The sequence below is a fragment of the Oratosquilla oratoria genome, chromosome 4, assembly GCF_046742065.1.
Source record: "Oratosquilla oratoria isolate Oo_2021 chromosome 4, ASM4674206v1, whole genome shotgun sequence".
Taxonomy (NCBI): domain Eukaryota; kingdom Metazoa; phylum Arthropoda; class Malacostraca; order Stomatopoda; family Squillidae; genus Oratosquilla; species Oratosquilla oratoria.
Window position 1 is genome coordinate 84,383,028 of NC_134780.1, and position 24,065 is coordinate 84,407,092.

General features: G+C 38.1%; 1 protein-coding gene across 3 annotated transcripts in view; it reads right to left on the bottom strand.

Moving 5' to 3' along the window:
- The window catches only part of Pi3K68D (phosphatidylinositol-4-phosphate 3-kinase catalytic subunit Pi3K68D), a 119,514-nt gene that overhangs the window by 55,978 nt on the left and 39,471 nt on the right, over positions 1-24,065 (bottom strand). For all 3 annotated transcript variants that reach the window (XM_076184611.1, XM_076184610.1, XM_076184609.1), the window contains 4 exons: positions 23,496-23,595; positions 22,951-23,060; positions 22,700-22,804; positions 83-287 (listed from right to left, as the gene is read on the bottom strand). In XM_076184611.1, the coding sequence (XP_076040726.1) occupies positions 83-287; positions 22,700-22,804; positions 22,951-23,060; positions 23,496-23,595 (520 nt within the window). The remainder of the gene's footprint in view (positions 1-82; positions 288-22,699; positions 22,805-22,950; positions 23,061-23,495; positions 23,596-24,065) is intronic.

Here is a 24,065-nt window from a genome sequence, read left to right on the forward strand (position 1 = left end):
TAAATAACCAAGTGTTTCACATCAGCAATTACTGTCATGAGTGCTGAAAATCTTATTTGAATCTTATGAGAGACTGAATTACCTTGTGATGCATCAACTGTTTGTTCCACTGTATAGTCAACTCTGAAGGCTCTGGAGTACATAATAAGGAAGTTGTTAACTGCAGCTGCAAATCTACTAAGAGTATCCAACAGCAATTGTTTCAACTCTTCAGCACTATCAGATCCATAGGATCCAGTGGACAGCACTCTTTTACAAAAGACGTCCTCTTCACCATCAAGGATTCCCTGGAAAGCCAAAGATCACTGGTTGTGATAATGTCTTAAATAAATTCTACACACCTTTTGGGTATCAAAACTCTAACACTACTTCAATCTTAATCACTAGTTAATCACATCAAGGTTTTTTAAAAACTCCATTACTAAGTCATGCAAAAACAGCCCTAGGAATATAAGGAATATACCAGAACATCCAATTTATCTTGATTCTGTCAGTCATTAAAATCATATACAAAAAGATAAGGATTACTACCACATTAACTTGTGCCAGGTGACTAAACATTATATCTGAAACACACTATGTGCACAAGTTTTCAACCTATTTTCATAGTTTAAATTCCTGTTTCATTATAAAAATATGAACATGATACGCATTGAATAAGTATAACAATTACAGCATAAAATTTAATTGAATGGAAACACACAACTCCACAGAGGCAATGGTCCCTGAGTCCACTCTTAGATCTCTCCAGGAAGGTACTTTGAAATGTTGTATTGTTTGGTGTAGGACTCTTTCTGTCACCAAATAATGGTGGTAGGATGAGGGGAGCAGTTGCAAGTTGTCATTTCTTCTTATATGAAAAGGTGAAGGAAATCCAATTGAATTTAATAAAGAGATCTTGGGCCTGGTCCAGCAATTGAGTATGATCCCCTTTGGACTACTACACCTCCTCTAGACGAGTTTTTTTTTTTTTTTTTTTTTTTTTTGGGGGGGAGGGGCAGAGTAACAAGTTCTGAAGATGTGACAGGTGGATGAATCTTTCTAATGATCATCATGCAGCACCATTTACAGGTATTCATAATAGCCCCTTACAAAAGCCTTCACATACGTCAAACATGCTGCATGAAGAATGTGTGGATAGGAAGGAGAAAGGATATATATTAGTGTAATGCCAAAATTATTCTTTTTCATATATCTATGCATTGATTTGTATGCTTATATAGGATATCCTGAGATCAATAAGATCGTAATTCGAACTGAACGTAAATCATGTGGTGCCCTCACCCTCCTTTTTTTTATTCACCAAACCTGCATGGCTTGGGTGTAGTACACAGTAACAAGAACAAGACCCCCTTTCCACCCCTAACACATCCATGTTTTCCTGTCTAGAAACATACCCAGCATGGGTAACTCACTCGTCCAAAACCCAGAGAACCCATGTAATATGTTTTTTTTTTTTTTAAATGCTTTTATTTAAATTTGAAATCTTTATTTGAATTTCTAAGTTATTGGCTCTCATGTACTTTAACCTACTACAGTTGAATACAACTACAATGAACATAAGAGTCTCGGACTATGGACCAACTGATTTAATACACTTTGAAACTATGGTAGCATGAACACATAATTTAGACACATGGACTGAGTTAATCTTCGATAAGGAAAGCAGGTTACCTACACCAGTATCTACTGGCCATAACACAAAGAATACAAAATCACATACACATAACCCATGCCTTGTATCACGATACCCAGTCGGAGGCTTCAATCTCTTTCCCTATTCCTAAGTTTTGACCCAGCTTGTAGTGAGCAATGTTGGCTATACTACACTAGTTCCTATTAATTAATGTGCATGTCTGTTTATCGGACACTACAATGGGTTAATCTTGTGGATGACCGGTTAATTCTTGTTGGTCCTCATGGTCTAAGTTAAGTGACATCCCTACTTCTCCAAATATATCCATATACACATGCATATAATAAAAAAAATTACAAAATTGGTGAAGAGGTGAAAAAAGTTAAGTCGGAGAAAGATCTTGGAGTGATGATCAGCAAGGACATGACACCTGATAAAATATTCAGAGAAACCTACAATTCATTGAGGTCAATTAAAGTGGCGTTTGCTTATTTGGATGAGGAAATTATAAAAAAAATTCTAACTACACTAATAAGACCAAAACTTGAGTACGCAACAACACCATGGACACCCAGTACCAAAAAGAATATAAAAAAATTAGAAAGAATACAAAGAGCAACAACAAAACTAGCACCAACTCTTTCCGAACTGACATATGAGCAAAGACTGTCCAAACTAGAATTACCAACTTTGGAACAAAGAAGGAAAAGAGGAGACTTGCTGACTATCTACAGAATAATGAAAGGAATGGAAGTCTTAGATAAGAATGACTTGTTAATATGGGATAATGGTAAAACAAGAGGACACAAAAAAAACTAAAAAAGGATAGTTACAGGAGAGATCTGAAAAGGAACAGCTTCCCACACAGAGTGCTAGATACTTGGAACAAATTAGACAATGAAACAGTGTGTGCAAACACTATTCAAAATTTAAAAAAAAAACTTGATGCTGAGAGATACAAAGATGAGCACCGTGAGCATAGCTCTCTTCCCGTATAATACTAGGTAAATACAGTCGAACCTCGAAAGCCCAGACTAATAGGGGGGAAGGGCGGTCCGGTCATGCCAAAAGTCCGGTCATCGAAAATATCGCCTAACACCCGTAGATTTTCGTAGCGGTATACGTATAGGAAATGTATGATATGGCATAGAAACACATAATAATACTCTAACACTGTAATAATAGCAATACTGTAATAATAATACTACAATACTAATAATTCTGTAAAAATAACTGTAATACAGGCATGTAAATGTACTGTACATACAGTGTACTGTACTGTATTTTTTATTACGTACACTGTAAATATCGGAAGGTATGCACGCAGGACAGTGGTGGCGGCCAGGGTTGCCGCGTTTTCTACACTGCCGTGTAGAATGGGAGTGTTGCCATACCGGGGCATACATTTTTCTCGGGTGTGTGCAGACTTTCATAACAAGATATACTTGTCAAACTTTGACAAAATGGTGGTTCTAGTTTTTTTATTCTTGAATGTATATAAGGCCCCCATGCCCTAACATATTCAGTAAGATATAAAAATTATTTTTTCTATATTATTATCGCTAAAAGGAAGCTGAAACTTTAGCGTAGAAATTTTTTCTACACCGTAAAAACGTATCTTTTGGGGTATAATATCTTATAAGTAACACAATTACCAATAAAAGTCATATTTTGATGTACCATTTATTATTTGATAACTAGTTCTATGATTTTTAAACAAAAGTTTGAGTTTTTGAATGTTTTGAACAGCCCGCTGATATGTAGAAAAAATTTCGTCATGTCCTTGTGCAGTTGCCACATGCCGCTATTTTAATATGTTTTGGTACAAAATTCTACGAAACGGCAGCCCTGATGGCGGCTTGACTAGGCCGGGTTTGAGTACACGTGTGCGGCCATTGCTTCCACCTACCAGACAAATAGGGAACTTTGCTTGAAAAGTCCGCCCTTTGTTCATTTCGACCGGTCATACGAGGGTCCGGGCTTTCGAGGTTCAACTGTACTGCAAAAAAAATTCAAAACCAGCTGGTATGCCAGGGTCAACCCTGTCACATGCCACATTTGGAACACGTGCCAGAGGTTACCAACCCTTGTTCTAAGGTTCTACGTTTTAGTTTATGTACCGTTTTCTCACTTTCTGATCTACCATTCTCCAATAACAATTATTCACTTCCTTTTTGGTCCTCTTCCCATTTTTTCTCCCCTTTGGCTTCTTGTACCATTATTCTTATCTTTTATTATTCCCTCTTTCTTCTGTTGTGCCTTCTTACCCATATTTTCTTTTATTTTTCTGCACTTGCTAATTTCCTGGTGTTCATTATTTTGGACACCATATTTTGAGATTTGAGTTTGATCTTCATTGGTTTTGCACCAAACAAATCACATGGATGAAAGAATTTTTGAAGGAAAGATACATGGGGCCAATAGTAAAAGATAAGATGTCAAGATGGAGGGCAGTAACTAGTGGAACCCCACAAGGTTCAGTGCTTGTGCCAATAATGTTTCTTGTCTATGTCAATAACAAGATGGAAGGAACAAGCTATGCTAACATGTTTACTGAATCTGCAAAAATCATGAGAAGAAAAATGAGGTGGTGTACGCTGTTGCAAAAAGATCTAGACACTATTTTTGCATGGAGCCAAGAATAAGAAATAGAGTTCAATACTATAATATCCAAAGTGCTAGAAATGGGCAATAGTGGCAAAAGACTATCCTTAAACTATTCCTTGGGAAAAGACTATTACAAAAATAAAAGAGGAGAAAGATATGGGAGTGATGATAAAAGACAACCTGTCACCTGACACATATCAGAAGGATTGTGGGAGAAATGTATTAACTGCTGCAGATGATTAAAGTGGCTTTTCACTATAGGGATGAAGAGATGATGAAAAAAATAATTGAAATCCTGATCCTCCCAGGACTGGGATATGTGTCGGTGGTATGGTCTCCACACAGAGTGAAGTATATGAGCAAAATCTAGAGAATACAAAGGGCAGCAACAAAAGTGGTCCCCAGACTGGCACATAAACCATAAGAGGAAAGACTAAAGGTACTGGGTCTGCTAACTTCGAAAGATCAAAGAGAAAGAGATGATATGATTACAGTATTAAGGTCACTAATGGAGATAGATTGCATTGACAGGAGAGAGATCTTGATTAGGGATAGGAGAACTTTAAGAGATCATGAGAACAAATTAAAGAATACTACATGTCTAAAGGATGTGAAGAAATACAACTTTCCATATAGATGTATAAATACTTGGAATAGCTTAGGAGGTGGTATAGTCCAAGCTTGAACAATGCACAAATTTAAACCTAAATATGGTAACTGAAAAAGAAGGATATAGATTAAGTTGCAACTGTTCATGGATTTGAGGCTGCGTATAATAAATTGGAGAGTAGGAGACATGACCCAATGAAAGTTACTCCTTTCCTGTATACTATTATAATTAGGTCAATACAAAGGTCCATTTTGTTGTTACCCCCTTCCCTTTTGGAAGGGAGTGGCCAAGTCAAAGTATACACCCAATTTACACACATTAAAATTTTATCTCATGTCCTTCTTATCTCAGCACCTCATGGATGAAATGTCATCCTGTCCCTGCCACAATGCTCTGGTGAAAGGCAATGCTGCAAGACAGAGTACTTACACAGCAGGTATCAACAGAAAAATCATACATTCACAATTCATATTATAAGAACAAGAGAAAAAAAAATACAACAAACAAAAATCACAAATATGATAAACAACAAAAAAAAAAATTGGGAAAAGCAAATTAATATAATTGAGATAACATATAAAAAAAAAAAATCTAAATCAAATTCACCCACCATTCATGAAGTAGTTCAAACACCAAAACACCAATAGAACAATATCAACAAACTCCAACAAATAGAAGAAAAAAACACACATCCCATACCATCACACAAGCACACAAGACACATATAACATGGGTGGAGTAAAGTGTTGTATGAATTTCTTCGCAGATGACACAAAAATACTAAAGAAAGTAAGAACAGAGGAGGATTGTGAATCATTACAATTAGACCTGGACAAAATCTGGAAATGGACTCAAAAGTGGGAAGTGAACTTCAATATCAAGAAACATTTAGTATAATGGAGTTTGGAAAAAGTAAAAACAGAATATCAAAAAATTATAAAATTGGTGAAGTCAAAAAAATGAACTCAGAAAGAGACTTTGGAGTAATAACCAGGAAAGACATGACACCGGACAAACATATCAACAAAACAGTCAGAGAAACCTTCAACCTATTAACCCCTTCCATACGGTGCCGCACACGTAGGCGTCATGGACTTAGATCTCGGTGGCAGCAGCCAATGCCAGCCGTACGACGTGTCGTAATAATACTCACATCATAAAATATAGTCACCGCTTATATCGATCGTTCTCTCTTCACCCGTGAATTTTGATAACCATAGAAAATGCGATTACAAAAGAATTAGAAAGAATGTCATTATGGAGGGGCGACTACAATAAATATAATCAAGACGCCGATATGGCAGCCTCGCGAATACACTCGCTCCCCATGACGCCTATGTGTGCGGCACCGTATGGAAGGGGTTAAGGTCAATGAAAGTGGCATTTGACTATTTGGATGAAGAAATGATTTAAAAAATATTAGTTACATTAATAAGACCAAAGCTGGAATACGCAGCAACACTATGGACACCCAGCACTAAAAAGATTATAAAGAAATTAGAAAGAATACAGAGAGCAACAACAAAGTTGGCACCAGCTCTTTCCAAATCAACACACGAACAAAGATTATCCAAATTGGAATTACCAACACTGGAGCAGAGAAGAGAAAGTGAAGATCTACTGACTATCTATAGAATCATGAAAGGAATGGAAATCCTTGATATGAATGATTTACTAAAATGGGACAATGGAAAAACAAGAGGACACGAATTTTTTTTTAAAAAGGATAACTATAGAAGATATCTGAAAAAAATAGCTTCCCACACAGAGTGCTGGATACCTGGAATAATTTAGATAAAGGAAGTGTGTGCAAACACTATTCAAGATTTTAAGAAAAAACTCAATGCTGAAAGATACAAAGACGGGTCACCACGAGCACAACTGGGTAAATACTATTTTTGCATGGAGCCAAGATTGGGAAATAAAGTTCAATGCCAAAAAATGCAAAGTACTAGAAAAGTAAATTAGGAAAGACCACATGTTGAAAGGATGTGAAGAAATATAGTTTTACATATAGATGCATAAATATGTGGAATAGTTTAGAAAATTATATAGCCCAAGCTCCAACAATACATGAGTTCAAATCTAAATATGATAATTGAAAATCAAGGATATAGATTAAGTTGGAATTGTACATGAATTTGAGTCTAGGTCTGTTAGAAAATTAAAGAATAGAATATAGGACCCTACAAACACTGCTCCTTTCCTGCATACTACAATTAGGTAAATGTTCTCTCCATTCCAGACCTTCATACATGCACTACTACTTAAGTAAAATCTTTAAACTGTCTTCTACAAAATTCCAGCAATCCCAAACATCTGCAATACAGTTCACAATGCCTCTCAACCCTGTCATACACATTCTCCATAAAACATCTTTACCTCCTGCCAAAAAGAAACACACATACACACCAGACAAAAATATTTGGTATCACATCAATACCTCACTGACATTTGTATCATATAAAACTGATATTATACAAATATAACACATCCCATAATGAATTTAAAGCAAACAATGGAGTAGAATTCACACAAGACAATGACTCTAAAATCTAATGAACAAACAATACATTTGGTCAGTACTGGACTATGCTAGTCCAGCATGGGTATTTCTCATTTCAAACACTGAATACCATCAATTATAAGTTACACAAAACAAGGCACTGCAAACAAATCACTGGTGATACATATACAATGCCCAAAGATTGATTACACATGGAGACCAGCTTTATATATGAGTAAACATTTTGACATGCATGGCACAAAATGCATAATATCCACTTAACAAAGCTCAATTCACTTATCACATTATATATGAAAGACCACCTATCAACACACAAACATGTCAGACCCCAGAACACTACTACAACACAATACATACTAACATCCAATTTTAACTGTCCAATCATATTAACATGAATAAACATATACACATAATGAGTAGGATAGAATTTCAAGAAAATGATTGATTTAACAGAAGGTGTAAGACAGCAAAAGAGATAAAGCATTGGAAAGGTGGGCAAAGAGAAGAACAATAAAGAAAAAAGAAGAATAAAGGAAGCCAGAAATGAGAGTACAAGAATTAGATGAGAAGATAACAAGATATTTTAACAGGGGTGTGATTGAAAAAATGTAAAGATGAACCTAAGCTGTCCTATAGATATGTAAGTAGCAAGCTGAAACACAGAGAGAGAGTATCCATGTTAGAAGTGGATGGACAAGTATATAAGAAAGATTAAAATCATGCTGAAGTGGACATATGTTTCCATTCTGAATTCACCAATATAAAGAACTTTGCAGAGGAGAAATGAATAATTAAAAGTTATATTAAATAGTATCTACATTAGAAATAATCATCTCAATTCATTGAGAATTTATGATACTTTTTGTACTGCAGCCATCCCTCCTTTACCTCTTCTGAATCCCCCTGTGTTGGGTGGAAAAGAATTAGGCTTCTGTGTTTCCCATGCATGTCATAAAAAATTACTAAGTATATGGAGTGATGGGACTAGGGATCCTGCACTCTACATTTTTTCTACAAAAAGACAAAGCATAAGATAAGAGGGTCTTGGAGGAATAGGGAGTTTGGTGGTCAGCCTTGCAGAGCTTCTTTTGTGATCTAAGTATTTACTTAGTTGTATTTACCTAGTTGTATTTTACGGGACGAGAGCTATGCTCGTAGTGACCCGTTTTTGTATCTCTCCACATCCAGTTTATTCTTAAAATCGTGTATAGTTTTGGCATTCACTGTTTCTCTGTTCAGTTTGTTCCAAACATCAATCACTTTATGTGGGAAGCTATTTTTTTTTCAGGTCTCTTCTAAAAGTGTCCTTCTTTAGTTTCTTTTCGTGTCCTCTTGTTTCTCTTCTGTCCCACTTTAATAAGTCATCTCTTTCAAGGATTTCCATCCCTTTCATAATTCCGTAAATGGTCAATAAATCACCTCTTTCTGTTCTCTGTTCCAGTGTTGACAGATGTAGTTTCTCCAATCCTTGTTCATATGTCAGATTTGCCAGTGTAGGTGCCATTTTTGTCGCTGCTCTTTGGATTCTTTCTAATTTTCTTATGTTCTTCTTTGTGCTGGGTGCCCACAATGTTGCGGCATATTCTAGTTTAGGTCTTATCAGTGTAACCACTATTTTTTTTAACCATCTCTTCATCTATGTAATCGAATGTGTTTTTGTGTGTGTGAATTCTGTGGTTCTATTCTATGCTATAAGTGGTAGACTGTTGTAGATATTTAATTAGTATGCTACTGGCATTATTTATTTATTTATATATATTTTTTTACATTAACTTGGTTGTGCTTATTTGATGCAATGAGATGGGTGAGTACAGATGAAGGCTTTTGCGTAGAACAGTATACCTATCATTTTCATGAGATATTATATGAGGTGGGTTTTTGTTTCTGTATCTTCTATTTGAATGATTTTGCTTACTACACAAGGAACTGGAGAGGCAACCATCACACAACAATACATGCACTAAAAACATTATTCATCTGTATACCAAAAGGCTTCTTTCCCCCTTATATGGGAGGTAGCCAGCAAAGGTACACATCCACCCTCCACCCACAGCCACCTAACTTCCATTTGTGTTACATTTTATCTTAGCTCCTTGTGGATAAATGGCCATCCCTGCCCATTGCCCGGGTCAGAAGCAATGCAGCAAGACAGCACCTCCACAGTATCAGGGCCCAACACCCAAAGTTGGTTTATCCCAACTGCTTCATTTATATGATGACCTTCATCATCCACTCATGAGTAATTAGAGAAGATGAGGAGAAATCCATTAAGGCTGAACCAATTATATCCTCCAGTCACAACCCACAACCTTTCTTATCTATCTCTTGCCCTCTCCCTTCCTTGCTCAACAGTTATTCCCCTTTTACCCAAGGCCCCTTCACTCTAACCATAGCCCTCATTCTCAGACTTCTCTCAAGCTCAATCCATTCACCTCTGCCTCTAATCATCCTTACCTGCCAGCTCCCAAAAATACACCAACACCAACACATGTCTTAAATAACCTAAACATATTAAACATAAACATGAAACATAAATGGAATCACAAGCATACACAAAGTTGTTTCACTTCCTACATGAACACAATATACCCACAGTTCTAATCCAAGAAACAAAACTGACAACACAATCAACAATACCCATGCTTACTGATTACTCAACAATAGGGGAAGATAACACATAACACAATGGTGAACTCATAACACTAATACAAGTATTCCCTTTTCAACAAAAGACACCAAACTAAAAGATAAACAGGAAATAGTAAAACTAAGTTAAGGGAACATGAAATACACAGAGGATATAGAAATGGCTGAAATTATGAACAAAAATTTCAAATCTGTGTTCATTAAAGAAAACATATACAATTGGGATGAAGGAGGGAAAGATCCTCCCCCCAATGCGAGAAATAATTGTGACACAGAAAGAAATAAGGGACCAAATAATGAACCTTGATGTCAGAAAATCACACAGTCCAGACAGAATTGCAAACTGAATACTAAAAGAATGTATAGATGAACTAATGGACAAAATATATAAGATAATAGATTGCTCACTCAAAAAAGGAAAGGTTCCAGAAGATTGGAAAAATGCCAATATTGTGTCAATATATAAAGGGGGAAACAAGGAAGACCCAACAAACTATAGACCGGCCTCCCTTACAAGTGCAATATCTAAAATTTGTGAGAAAGTTATCACAAGTATATGAACTAAACATCTGGAGAACAATATACTAATTCAGAGACAATTCAGATTTAAACAAGGAAGATCATGTAGCACAACTTTGATCTGTTTCTATCTAAGGTTAATAGATATAATGCAAGAAAGGAATAGATGAGCAGACTGTGCTTTCCTGGACTTACAAATGGCATTTGATACGGTACCACACAAAAAATTAGGAAAACTCAAAACAGCAGGAGGTATACAAGGAAAACTATTGAAATTGATAAAAGATTTCTTGCATAAAAGAAAAATGAGTGGTGCTCAGAGATAAACTCTACTTGGGAAGAAATGATAAGTGGAGTCCCACAAGGTTCAATACTGGCTCTGATAATGTTTGCTACATACATATACCAAGGCTTTTTCCCCCTTACAAGGGAGGTAGCCAAAAAGGAAAAAGGCATAAAATCATTCCCACCCATTCCATCCCTGAATACACTCCACACCCCTCCACCCTCCCTCTTATCTTGGCACCTCCTGGATGACAGGTCATCACTGCACCTTGTCTACTGCCATGGGTCAGAAGCAGTGCCACAAGACACAGCACATCCACAGCAAGGCCGCTTCATTAAATCGGTGACCCAACCCTCTCCGTCCCCCCATGCATAAATGGAGAAGTCTGGGAGAAATCCATTCGGGCTGCATCAAATTTTGCTCACACTTACTAACTCACCCCCCATCCACCCGCCCATTCCACCTCATGCATCACAACATCATCCATATACAACCATTCTCCATTCACCCTGTCTTCTGTCCTCTCCCGTCCTTCCTCAACAGACATTCCCCTCTTCCCCAAAGCCCCCTTCACCCCATCCATCCATCTCATCCTAGGACGTCCCCTCATGTTCACTCCCTCCACATCTGCCTTCCATACCTCTTTCACTAGTCTTTCTTCACTCATTCTTTCCATGTGTCCAAACCATCCCAAAACTCTTTCATCAACTCTATCTCCCAACTCCCTTTCCATCCCTGTTCTCCTCCTCACCTCCTCATTTCTCACTCAATCTAGCCTAGTAACCCCCATCATACTTCTCAGATGCCTCATCTCAAACACCTTCTCTCTTCCTCTCTTATGTTCCATGTTTCTGCCCCATACAGTGCTGTTGGCATAATCACTCCTTCATACAGTCTCCTCTTAGCATCCATTCCCAAATGTCTATTCCTCATTACACTCTTTAATCCACCAAGGCATTTACTTGCTTCTCTCAATCTACATTCTACCTCCACCTTCACTCCACCTTTTCCTGCCACATTTGCACCCAAGTATCTAAAACTATCCACTTCCTCCAGTCGCTCTCCCTTAATGCTCACTTCCAGTCTACAGCCACTTTCACCCCTTGTACATCTCATCACCTTACTTTTACCCACATTTATCTTTAGCTTTCTTCTATAACACTCTCCCAAACTCTGTCACCAACTTCCTCAATCCCTCCTCCAATTCTGTCACAAGTGCAGTGTCATCCGCAAACAACAGCTGGCTCACCTCCCACTTTTCTCCATTTTCTTTAACCATCTCCAATCCCTGACCCACTACCCTTGCATTTATCTCTCGCACTACCCCATCCATGTAAATGACATGGATGACGGTATTTACCTAGTTTACCTAGTTGTATTTTATAGGATGGGAGCTATGCTCCTAGTGACCCGTTTTCGTATTTCTCCACATCCAGTTTATTCTTGAAATCATGTATAGTTCTGGCATTCGCTGTTTCTCTATTCAGTTTGTTCCAGACATCAATCATTCTATGTGGGAAGCTATTTTTTTTTTTTTTTTTCAGGTCTCTTCTGTAACTGTCTTTAGTTTCTTTTCGTGTCCTCTTGTTTCTCTTTTGTCCCATTTTAATTGATAGGTTGTCTCTATTGAGAACTTCCATCCCTTTCATAATTCTGAAAATGGTCAACAAATCGCCTCTTTTCCTTCTCTGCTCAAGTGTTAACAGCTGTAATTTCTCCAATCTTTGTTCATATGTCAGATTTGATAGTGTGGGTGCCATTTTTGTCGCTGCTTTTTGGATTCTTTCTTTTTTTTTTTTTTTTTTGTCAGTGTAACAATCATTTTCTTAACCATCTCATCCATGTAATCAAAGGCCACTTTCATTGATCTTAATAAGTTGAAAGTCTCTCCAAATACAGTTGAACCTCGAAAGCCCGGACTAATTGGGGGGAAGGATGGTCCAGTCATGCTAAACGTGCGGTCATCGAAAATATCGCCCTAACACCCGTAGATTTTCATAGCGGTATACGTATAGGTAATGTATGATATGGCATAGAAACACATAAGAATAATACTCTAACACTGAAATAATAACAATACTATAATAATAATGTTATAATACTAATAATTCTGTAATAATAACTGTAATACAGGCATGTAAATGTACTGTATATACAGTGTACTGTACTTTATTTTTTATTATGTTCACTGTAAATATCTTTTATTATTTTTTTTTTTTAGGATATATGCCCTGTGGGGCTACAGGGAGAAGGATGCCTACTCCCACTCCCCGTCCCTTTCTTCTCGCCTCTTACAATCCAAGTGGGATACTTGGTGGCAGTATTCTTTTCCCCCACCACAGAAAGAGAATACTCAGAGAAATGGTACAGGACAGCAACAAGGGGTTGGGGGACAGCATAACGGAGGGACAGTCGTAGTATAAAAGTGTCATCATTTCTCTATGAACAGAGTTTTCTTCTATCATAGACAAAATGATGTGTGGCTCTGGTCCATAGGGGCACCCCATATAGACCCTAAAGTATCGACTGCATGCTACTTTGCCACAATAACAAGTAGCCAATACCCCAGACGGGGTATGTGGATGTGCTGTGTCTTGCGACACTGCTTCTGACCCAGGGCAGTGGGCAAGGTGCAGCGATGACCCGTCATCCAGGAGGTGCTCAGATGAGAGGGAGGGTGGGAGGGGTGTGGAGTGTATTTAGGGATGAAATGGGTGGGAGTGTTTTTATGCCTTTCCCTTTTTGGCTACCTCCCTTGAAAGGGGGAAAAAGCCTTGGTATATGTATGTATGTAAATATCGGAAGGTATGCGCAAGGGACAGTGGTGGCGGGCAGGGTTGCCACATTTTCTACACTGCCATGTAGAATGGGAGTGTGGCCATACCGGGGCATACATTTTTCTCGGGCGTGTGCAGACTTTCATAGCAAGATATACTTGTCAAACTTTGACAAAATGGTGGTTCTAGTTTTTTATTCTTGAATGTATATAAGGCCCCCATGCCCTAACAGATTCAGTAAGATATAATTTTTTTTTTTTTTATATTATCATCACTAAAAGAAAGCTGAAACTTTAGCATAGAATTTTTTTCTACACGGTATAATATTTTATAAGTAACACAATTACCAATAAAAGTCCTGTTTTGACGTACCATTTATTATTTGATAACTAGTTCTACGATCTTTAAACAAAAGTTTGAGTTTTTGAATGTTTTTAACAGCCCGCTGATATGTAGAAAAATTTTCATGTCCTTGTGCAGTTGCCACATGCCGCTATTTTACTATGTTTTGGTACAAAATTCTACGAAACGGCAGCCCTGGTGGCGGCTTGACTGGGCCGGGTTTGAGTACACGTGTACAGCCGTCGCTGCCACCTACCGGACAAATAGGGAACTTTGCTTGAAAAGTCCGCCCTTTGTTCATTTCGACCGGTCATACGAGGGTCCGGGCATTCGAGGTTCGACTGTAATTTATTTACATGTTTGTCAGGTGTCAAGTCACTAGAGATGATTACTCCTAGGACCCTCTCTGAGTTTAATTTTTTGACTTCCTTGTTTCCAATCCTATATTTTCCCAAAACTCTAATTTTACCTCTTCCAAGTTCCATTATGCTACAGTTCTTGATGTAGAAGTTCATCTCATGCCTCTGGCTCCATTCCCATACTTTATCCAGGTCATCTTGCAGCGATCTGCAATCTTCTTCTGTTTTAACTCTCTTGAGTAATTTGGTGTAGAATGTTACATGATCTTTGCAGATGACACAAAATTACTAAAGAAAGTACAGAAAAAGATTGTGAATCACTATAGAGAGATCTGAACAAGGTCTGGGAATGGACTTGGAAGTGGAAAGTGGACTTCAACATTAAAAAATATAGTATAATGGAATTTGAAGGAAAAAAAAAAAATAGCAGGACAAAATAAAATCAGCGCAAAGGAAGTAAAGAAAGTTGGTTCCAAAAAGGACCTAAAAGTAATCATCACCAAAGACATGTCCCCAAACAAGCAGATAAACAAAATAGTCAAAGAAACCTATAATTTATTAAGATCAATAAAGGTGGCTTTTAATTACTTGGATAAGGTAATGGTAAACAAAATACTAGTCACACTGATAAGACCAAGACTGGAGTACACAGGAATACTATGGAAACCCAGTACCTAGGTACCTAGGTTAGATGTGTTTCACATGGAGTGTCTGATGAAGGGAGTAGTTATAAAAAGAGAAAGAAGAAAATGAATAATATGTGTACCTAAGAAGGCCACTACTAGAATGATCCCTAGTCTGGCTGATAAAATGTATGAGGAAAGATTAGAAAAACTGGGATTGCCCACACTGGAGGAAAGAAGAGAAAGGCAATACAACAGCTATCTTTAGAACTATGACAGAGAGGATATATTACTACTATGGAATGAAAGAATATTAAGAGAATATGAAAATATATCTATATCTATACATATATATTAATATATAAATATATATATAGATAATTTTATATATACATATAGAGAGAGAGAGAGAGAGAGAGAGAGAGAGAGAGAGAGAGAGAGAAAGAAGACAGAAATATTTTAAAGAATATAACTATGCATACATATATTAATTGTGGAACAAATGGGGAAGGGGTAATCCGTGCAAATAATTGAAATTAATTTAAAGTTTGACAAATGGAGACAAAAACTCATGAGCATAGCTCTTATCATGTATATTACAATTAAGTTTAGATAAATAGATGTCCATTTTGCCAGGTTGCCTCAGAGAAAATCATGCATATATTTATACTGTTCAGTACTGACAGCATACTGACATGACCACATGTCCATTATGGTGGAGAACTTGTGATGTGAGCTTGAGAGAGGCCAGTTTCCTTTGTAACTCTCTAACATTGAGGGCTTACCAATAGCAACAACAACAACAATAACAACAATAAATAATCAGGCGAGTCAGTAAGAAACACTTATTTTATTACAAGACTGTGCAAATAATAAAAAAAATTGCTTATTTTTCACTGTTTATCACAAAATAAAAATATTATGAGGCATTAGATAATATAATTTATTGCAGTGAAGCTGCATAAGCTGCTATGTATAAACACATTTAGCTGTATAAGGCTACTTCATATTCACACTGTATAAAATTACCATACTTTACCTTCAACATTTTTGTTGTGCTTCCGGCAAATATTGTATTAAAGAAGAAAATGTACAGTTAAACAGTTGAGATGATTAGAGATAAGATTTTCAAATTTTTATCTTTCTGTCTATTATACCTCATATATTTTAGGAGAAAATATGTAACATACTGTTCTTCAAGGGTCAGAACTAGAGGGATATGTGGAAATAATAATGGGATAATTTCAACTGCAATGAGTGTGTGCTTTAACTTGGCAACCTCCTTTATAAGGAAAAAAGGGCTTTTGGTGTGTGTATGTTTGTATTTATCTAGTTGTATTTACCTAGTTGTATCTTACAGGAAGGGGAGCTATGCTCATGGTGTCCCATCTTTGTATCTTGCATTGTCTAGTTTGCTCTTCAATTCATGTATAGTTTTTGCACACACTATTGTTTCATCCAATTTGTTCCAGACATCCACCACTCTGTGTGAAAAGCTGTTTTTTTTTTCAGGTCACTTCTATAGCTGTCATTTTTTAATTTCTTTTCATGTCCCCTAGTATTTTTCTTATCCCAATTTAGTAAGTCTCCTCTATCAAGGAATTCCAAGCCTTTCATGATTCTGTAGATGGTTATTAGGTCATCTCTTTCTCTTCTTTGTTTCAGAGTAGGTAATTTCAGTTTTGACAATTTCTCCTCATATGACAGTTTTGAAAGTGTTGGGGCCACCTTCATCATTGCTCTCTGGATTATCTATATTTCCTTTATACAGGAGTCCCTCAAATAATGCGGATTCGAATAACACGGATTCAATCATATACAGATTTTATTTCAAAAACATCTCAAATGTAGAGAACCGTTTTAAAATTCGCGCCGAGTCGGGCACGCATACGCACACACGTGGCAACATCGCAAACATTTGTGGTGACTGCTTTCTATTTTACCATATACAGTCGATCCTCATATAACACGGTCATTATGTACACTGGGAACTGCTCAAACAAGGGTGTGGTGCGAGGGGATAGCCGTGGGTGGCTGCCTGCGGTCACGTGTCAACCTCCAGGTACTGATGCAGGAGGGAGGAGAGGGGGAGTAGGGGGTGGTAGGGGGGGTAGCCAACAAGCTTTAGCTTGTCACTTCCACCACCTGCGCCGTGCTATCATGAAATTTTACCACCCTAACCTGTTGAAGTGTAATGTTTCTTTTGTTTGGAACACAACTAATAAGTCTGATAGTGACTGCACTTGTTGTGTCTTAATTTCTCTTATGAGGTTCTTGTTGTGGTGGTGGTTTGGGAGATCAAAAACAGACAAATACACGGTTATACACGTGTAGACACGTACACATAGACACGTGTTAGACAACCAGTGTATGTTGTGAATGCCCGTGCGTGTACACACAAATACAAACACAGATACACGCACGTACATGCTTACTTGTACATGTGAACACAGACACATACACACATGCACACACGCACACACACACACATGCCACACACACATACATATGCCACATACACACACATATACATATGCCACATACACACACACACACACATGTATATGCCACATACACACACATATGTATATATGCCACATACACACATGCATATGTGCCACATACACACACATGTATATATGCACAAACACATACATACACCACAATTGCCACATACATACACCACTTACACACACACACACACACACACGTACACATACACATACATACGGTTCTTGGTATTTAATATGGAATGTCAGCATACGCGGATTTGGTCATACACAGTAATTTCAGGAACCTAACCCCTGCGTTATTTGAGGGACTCCTGTATTCTTTTTGGTACTGGGTGACCATAGTGTCACAGCATACTCCAGTCTAGGCCTTTTCAAAGTCACTAGTGTGTGCATGTTTGTATTTACCTAATTGTAGTATACAGTTAAGTAGCAACACTTGTTAGGTCCTGTCTTCTATTCTCTCATTTTCTAACGTACCTAGATTCAAATTCATGCACAGTTCTAACTTAATCTATATCTTTGATTTCCAATTATCATACTTAGATTTGAACTCATGTATTGTTTGAGCTTGGGCTATATCACTTTCTAAGCTATTCCACATATACATCAATATGGAAAAGTGTATTTCTTCACATCCTTTCGACATGTAGTCTTTCCTAATTTACTTCCATAACCTCTTAAATCCCTCCCATCTTTAATCAGATCTCTTCTATCAATGCAATCTATCCTCTTTAGTTTCCACACTGTAATAATTTCACCTTTTTCTCTTTGATCTTTCAAAGTTGGTAGACCCAGTACTTTTAGTCTTTCCTCATATGGTTTATCTGCCAGGCTGGGGACCAGTTTGGTTGCTGCCCTTTGTATTCTCTCAATCTTGCTTATATCCTTCACTCTGTGTGGGGACCATACTACTGACACATAATCCAATATTAGACATATCAGAGTTTCAATGAGTTTTTTCATCATCTCATCTAAATAATGGAACCCCAATTTAATCTTCTGCAGTGGTCCATATGTCTCTCCCACAATCCTACTGATATGTCTGTCAGGTGACAAGTTGTCTTTTATCAAGACTCCCAAGTCTTTCTCCTCTTTTGCTTTTGTAATGTGTTTGCTTCCCAAGGAATAGTTTAAGGATGGCCTTTTGCTGCTATTGCCCATTTCCAGTACTTTGCATTTTTTGGTACTGAACTTCATTTCCCATTCTTGGACCCAAAAATTGTTCTCTTTTGTGAAGACAGATTGGAAACTTTCATCTATTATTTCAGCTTGAGCTGAGGCCTCTTCAAAGACCTCACCTTCTACTATTACATTTCTTCGCTGTGTCTCATACATATATACATATACCAAAAGCTTTTCCCTCTTATAAGGGAGGTAGCAAAAAAATAAAGACATAAAATCCATTCCCACCCATTCCATACCCACATACACTCCCATTCACCCCCCTCCCTCCCTCCCTCTTATCTTGGCTCCTCCTGGATGACAGGTCATCCATGCATCTTGTCCACTGCCCTGGGTCAGAAGCAGTGCAGCAAGACACAGCATATCCACAGCAAGGCTGCTTCATTAAACCAGTGACCCCAACCTCTCCATCCCCTCCAGTAGAAATGGAGAATATCAAGTAAATCCCTTTGGGCTGCGTCAATCTATATTTCACACATACTCTCTGACCCCCCCCCCATCCCCCACCCACTCCCCTTCATGCATCACAGCATCATTCATACACAACCATTCTCCATTCATCCCTATTTTCTGTCTTCTCCCATCCTTCCTCAACAGACATTCCCCTCTTTCCCAATGCCCCTTTTACCCCATCCATCTCATCCTTCGTCGTCCCCTCATGTTCACTCCTTCCATATCTGCCTTCCACACCTCTTTTACTATTCTTTCTTCACTCATTCTTTCCATGTGTCCAAACCATCCCAATACTCTTTCATCAACCCTATCTCCCAACTCCCTTCCCACCACCGTTCTCCTCCTCATTTCTCACTCTATCCAGCTTAGCAACCCCTATCATACTTCTCGGGCACCTCATCTCAAACACATTCAAACTCCTCCTCTCTTATGTTCCATGTTTCTGCCCCATACAATGCTGTTGGCACAATCACTCCTTCATACAATCTCCTTTTAGCACCCATTCCCAAATGTCTATTTCTTATTACACTTTTTAATCCTCCAAGGCATTTACTTGCTTCTCCCAATCTACATTCTACCTCCACCTCCACTCCTCCCTTTCCTGCCATATTCACACCCAAGTATCTAAAACTATCCACTTCCTCCAGTCTCTCTTAATACTGTCTTCCAGTCTGCTGCCACTTTCTCCCCTTGTCCATCTCATCATCTTACTTTTACTTATATTTATCTTCAACTTCCTTCTTTCGCACACATACCCAAACTCTGTCACTAACTTCCCCAGTCCTTCCATTGATCCTGCCACAAGTGCAGTGTTGTCAGCAAACAACTGGCTTATCTCCCACTTTTCTCCATTTTCTTTAGCTATCTCCAATCCCCTACCCATACCCTTACATTTAGCTCTCGCACCACCCTCCATGCATAAATTGAACAGCCAATGCAACATAACACATACCTGACAAAGTCCCACCTTTACCTCAAACCACTCACTCTCTCCATTTCTGATTCTAACACAGGCTCTACTACTCTTGTAAAAACTCCTGACTGCTCTTAAAAGCTTTCCTCCTATCCCATATATCTGCAATACCTTTCACAGTGCCTTCCTGTATACCCTGTCATAAGCCTTTTCCAAATCCATAAAGACCCAATAAAAAATCCTTACCTTTTCCTAAACCTTTCTCACGTATCTGTCTTATCACAAAAATCTGATCCATATAACTCCTACCTGTCCTAAACCCACATTGTTCCTCACCAGTTACTCCCTCTGTTCCTCTCCTAATCCTCTCAATCAAGATCATAAGCCTTCCCAACTACACTTAACAAACTGATCCCTCTGAACTACTACACTCACACTCGTCCCCTTTTTCCTTGTAAAGTGGAACTATACAGGCACTCCTCCAGTCCTCTGGCACTCTACCCTCTCTCCAACAAACATTAAATAACCTCACCAGCCAGTCCCATCACTGTACCTCCCTTTTTTAGACATTCTTCATGACACCCATCCAACCCAGGTGCCTTACCTGCTCTCATCATCTTAACAACTGCCTTCACCTCATCTTTCCTTATTTCTCCTCCATTTACTTCACTCATCACTATCATTTTCTTAGTGCTTCCCACTGCAACTACCTTTCCCTCCCTATCCTCCTTCACATTTAGCAACTCCCTAAAACACTCTGCTCATCTTCCTCTCATCACCTTCTCTTCCATTATATATCATCCCTCCATCTGCACCTTTTACCTTTTTTCTCTAATTGATTCGCCTCCTCTTCCTCTCTTAATTTCTTTCCAAAACATTTTTATTTCTTTCAAAATTTTCTGTCATACTCTTACCCTATTTCACATCTGCTTTCCTCTTTGCCTCTTTTATCTTATGCTTTACTTCTCTTTTCTTTCTACCTCTCATGATTCTCTCATCCTATTTTGTAACCAATCTGATTGCCTTCAAAACCTTTTTCATGATGGGAAATAAATTACTGTAATTCCAATGTTGTACACTCCCTTATTCTGGTGTACTGTATTTGACCCTTAAATAGCCACTGCTTGTAGACACTTACTCCTTATCCTGTTAGTCTCACATATACATTATCAACTTGCCTTTATTCCAGTCCATTAGGTGGATTGGTGTCATCACTAGTTGTTGCTGTTGTTGTTATCATTCCCTAGACTGGCTGTGTGGTCCTGTCTCCCTCAGGAATGTCACAGTTGGATTGGGGTTTTCCCACAAATCCCTTATAGAGTGTATATTGTGTTGTTGGTGGGCATGATTATGTATACAATGCAGTCCTCCATAATATGTTGTATAGTATGGGATGAAGTGTTGCATCCTCGACAGTTATCTGTGATGCAGTCATCCAGCCTTTTCTGGTAGCTTAGAAAGGCTGGATGGTGGCTGCAATGCAGTATGGCCAAGTGGGCTCTGTCCTTTCAGGGGAGACAGGATTCAGAGGAATGGATATCAGGGGGTACGGCATGCAGCAATGTTTTGCATTTCAGTTTATTGATGGAGCAGTGAGAGATATAATTATGGGTATGCTTCTGCAGGCTGGTGTCTGGTGGTTGTGGAGGAAGAGAAGAGAATATTTGTGCGTAATATAGGTATTTGGGTGTTGTTTCGATGTTTCTTGGCATGTGTAGGTGTTCTGTTATGTAGTGTGGAGGGTGTGCTGTGTTTCTGGAGGCTGCAGCAAGTGTTTATGTGCCTCTCATGTCAAGTTGATCCTTGACTTTGAGGACTTTCATTTCGTGGTGCAAATGGTCTGTAGGTGTCGTATTTGTGCACTGCTTCTGACCCAAGCAGTGGGTATAGGATAGAATGACCTTTCCTGCATATGGAGCTAAAATGGACAAGACAACAAATGGGTGTTGTATGACAGTAGACGTCTTGACTAGGCCATCCCCATTATAAAGCAGAAAGGGTCTTTTGGTATATGTATGTACATATTTTGAACTCTGTACATTTACTAGACATCTTTTATTGTGTGGAACCAAGGCATGGACACATGGCTTAGTATAATCCTTGAGTTCTCAGTGGACAGTGACATATCTTTCTAAGCTATCAGAATCTTATGCTTGATACTGTTCTGAGTGCATTAGTTTTTTATTTGTTTTCCCAATGCCTGCCAGTAGTGGTCCTGTGACAGGGAAGGAGTACCCCAAGAGGCACCAAGTGAATAGATGTCCACCACTACATTGCAGACTAAAAACACACAACAAAAATCACCTCAAAATGGAAGTGTGGCCTCATGGTGCAACCTGAAGATACAAACCCAAAAACTTAGTACCTGATCACCACACAGAGGACAAGGAACATTCCATTTAATATTCCCCAATAATCACACAACACAGACAACAATTTCTCTTTCTTTCTCCTCTGAGTGATTCATGAACCAATCTGGTGGTCTTGGTAACAAATACCTCAGACCATGTGTCATCTGCACAATTTACTGACTAACCATGAAAATATTTCAATAATATACAGTGTAAGAAATATTTTAGCCATCACATTCCCACTTTTTCAAACACTATTCACTCAAGGAAAACATTAAGCTTTGTATATAATAAATTACTTACAATGCCTTCTGTTCTTTACAGAAATGAAATACAACTTGTTTAAACTACTCACTTGACTCTGCTGTATTATTCTGCATGTTGACACAAGTGTGTTGATTGCATCAGTCATTTCTGTGGTTTCTATCTCTCCTAGTGAGGCACACAACTGCTTTACCACCTGGGTTTATGTAATGAGAGATGAAATATTTAAACTAATGATCACTAATCTCATACATAGATATCATGAAATAGATTATTTATTAATTCAACATTAATCGAATTTGGAAAAACAAAAAATTCTATAAAGCATTATTTTTACATTACCTGCCGCACACGTCTTGATCGCATAGGGGTGGGCAAGTCTTCAATAGGATTGCCTTCTATGAGCAGAAAGCCAGAATTGTGTAGACGAGATAGCTCCCTCTCAAAAGTTTCTGCAACAATGACAAATAATTAGTCAATGTTCTGAATAATTGTAATAATAATTATTACTTAAGTTTCACTGATTGGAAACTCACAGCCCCACTGTGGCTGGCAATGGTCCTGGAGTCCTCCCAGTGATTTCTCTGGGAAGAAACATTAAATCATCATTGTCTATGTTCTATTAGAGTGGAACTGTTTCTATGTCACTGTCTGATTATAAGATTAGGAGGAAAGGGATCACCAGCTGTCACCACTCCCCGGATGGAGGTGAGGATATTGATATGATTTGAAGTTTAATAGCACATGATTCTCTTTGATGTCTGTCCTCCAGGACCATCATTTGTAGATATCTATCACTGGTCTCACCTCCTAACCATTACATATAAAGAAGATATGAATCATGGCTAATAACAAATTCAATCAGTACCAAATCTTAAGAACAATACCAATAATAATGGATAGGTCCTCAAAGTATGTGACATATCCAGACCCTGCTGTTAGAAGATCTTCTACTTGCACACTGTCCACCAACATATCATCTTCCTCCTGCGAAAGAGATGTAAGCTAAATGTATAACAATATCTTCATACAACACAAAATTAAAAATCTTTCAATTCTCCATATTACCAAGAAATATACTGCTATGCTATAGATGCTAAAGTTATTTAGATACCTTTTATTGACCAAGATGCTTAATTATTCTGTATTTACGGATTAACAGGGAAGTATGCTAACAACCAGCATATTAGCAACACCTAGAGTCTAAGTATATATAAACTCAAAAGGAAGGGTAAATTGGAGTTTGGGAGCACGGTGGGTACAATATCAATCAGGAGTGGCAAAGTGAGAGAGCGGGGTGCCATTAGGTTAGTAAGTGATGAGATCAGTAAGTGCATCATGGAGTGCAGAGAAGTGTCACTGAGAATAATATGAACAAAGATAGGACTGGAATGAAGATATGGGCATTTGTGAATGAATAGGTCCCAAGTAGCGAGAAAAGTGAGGAGAGGGAAGTA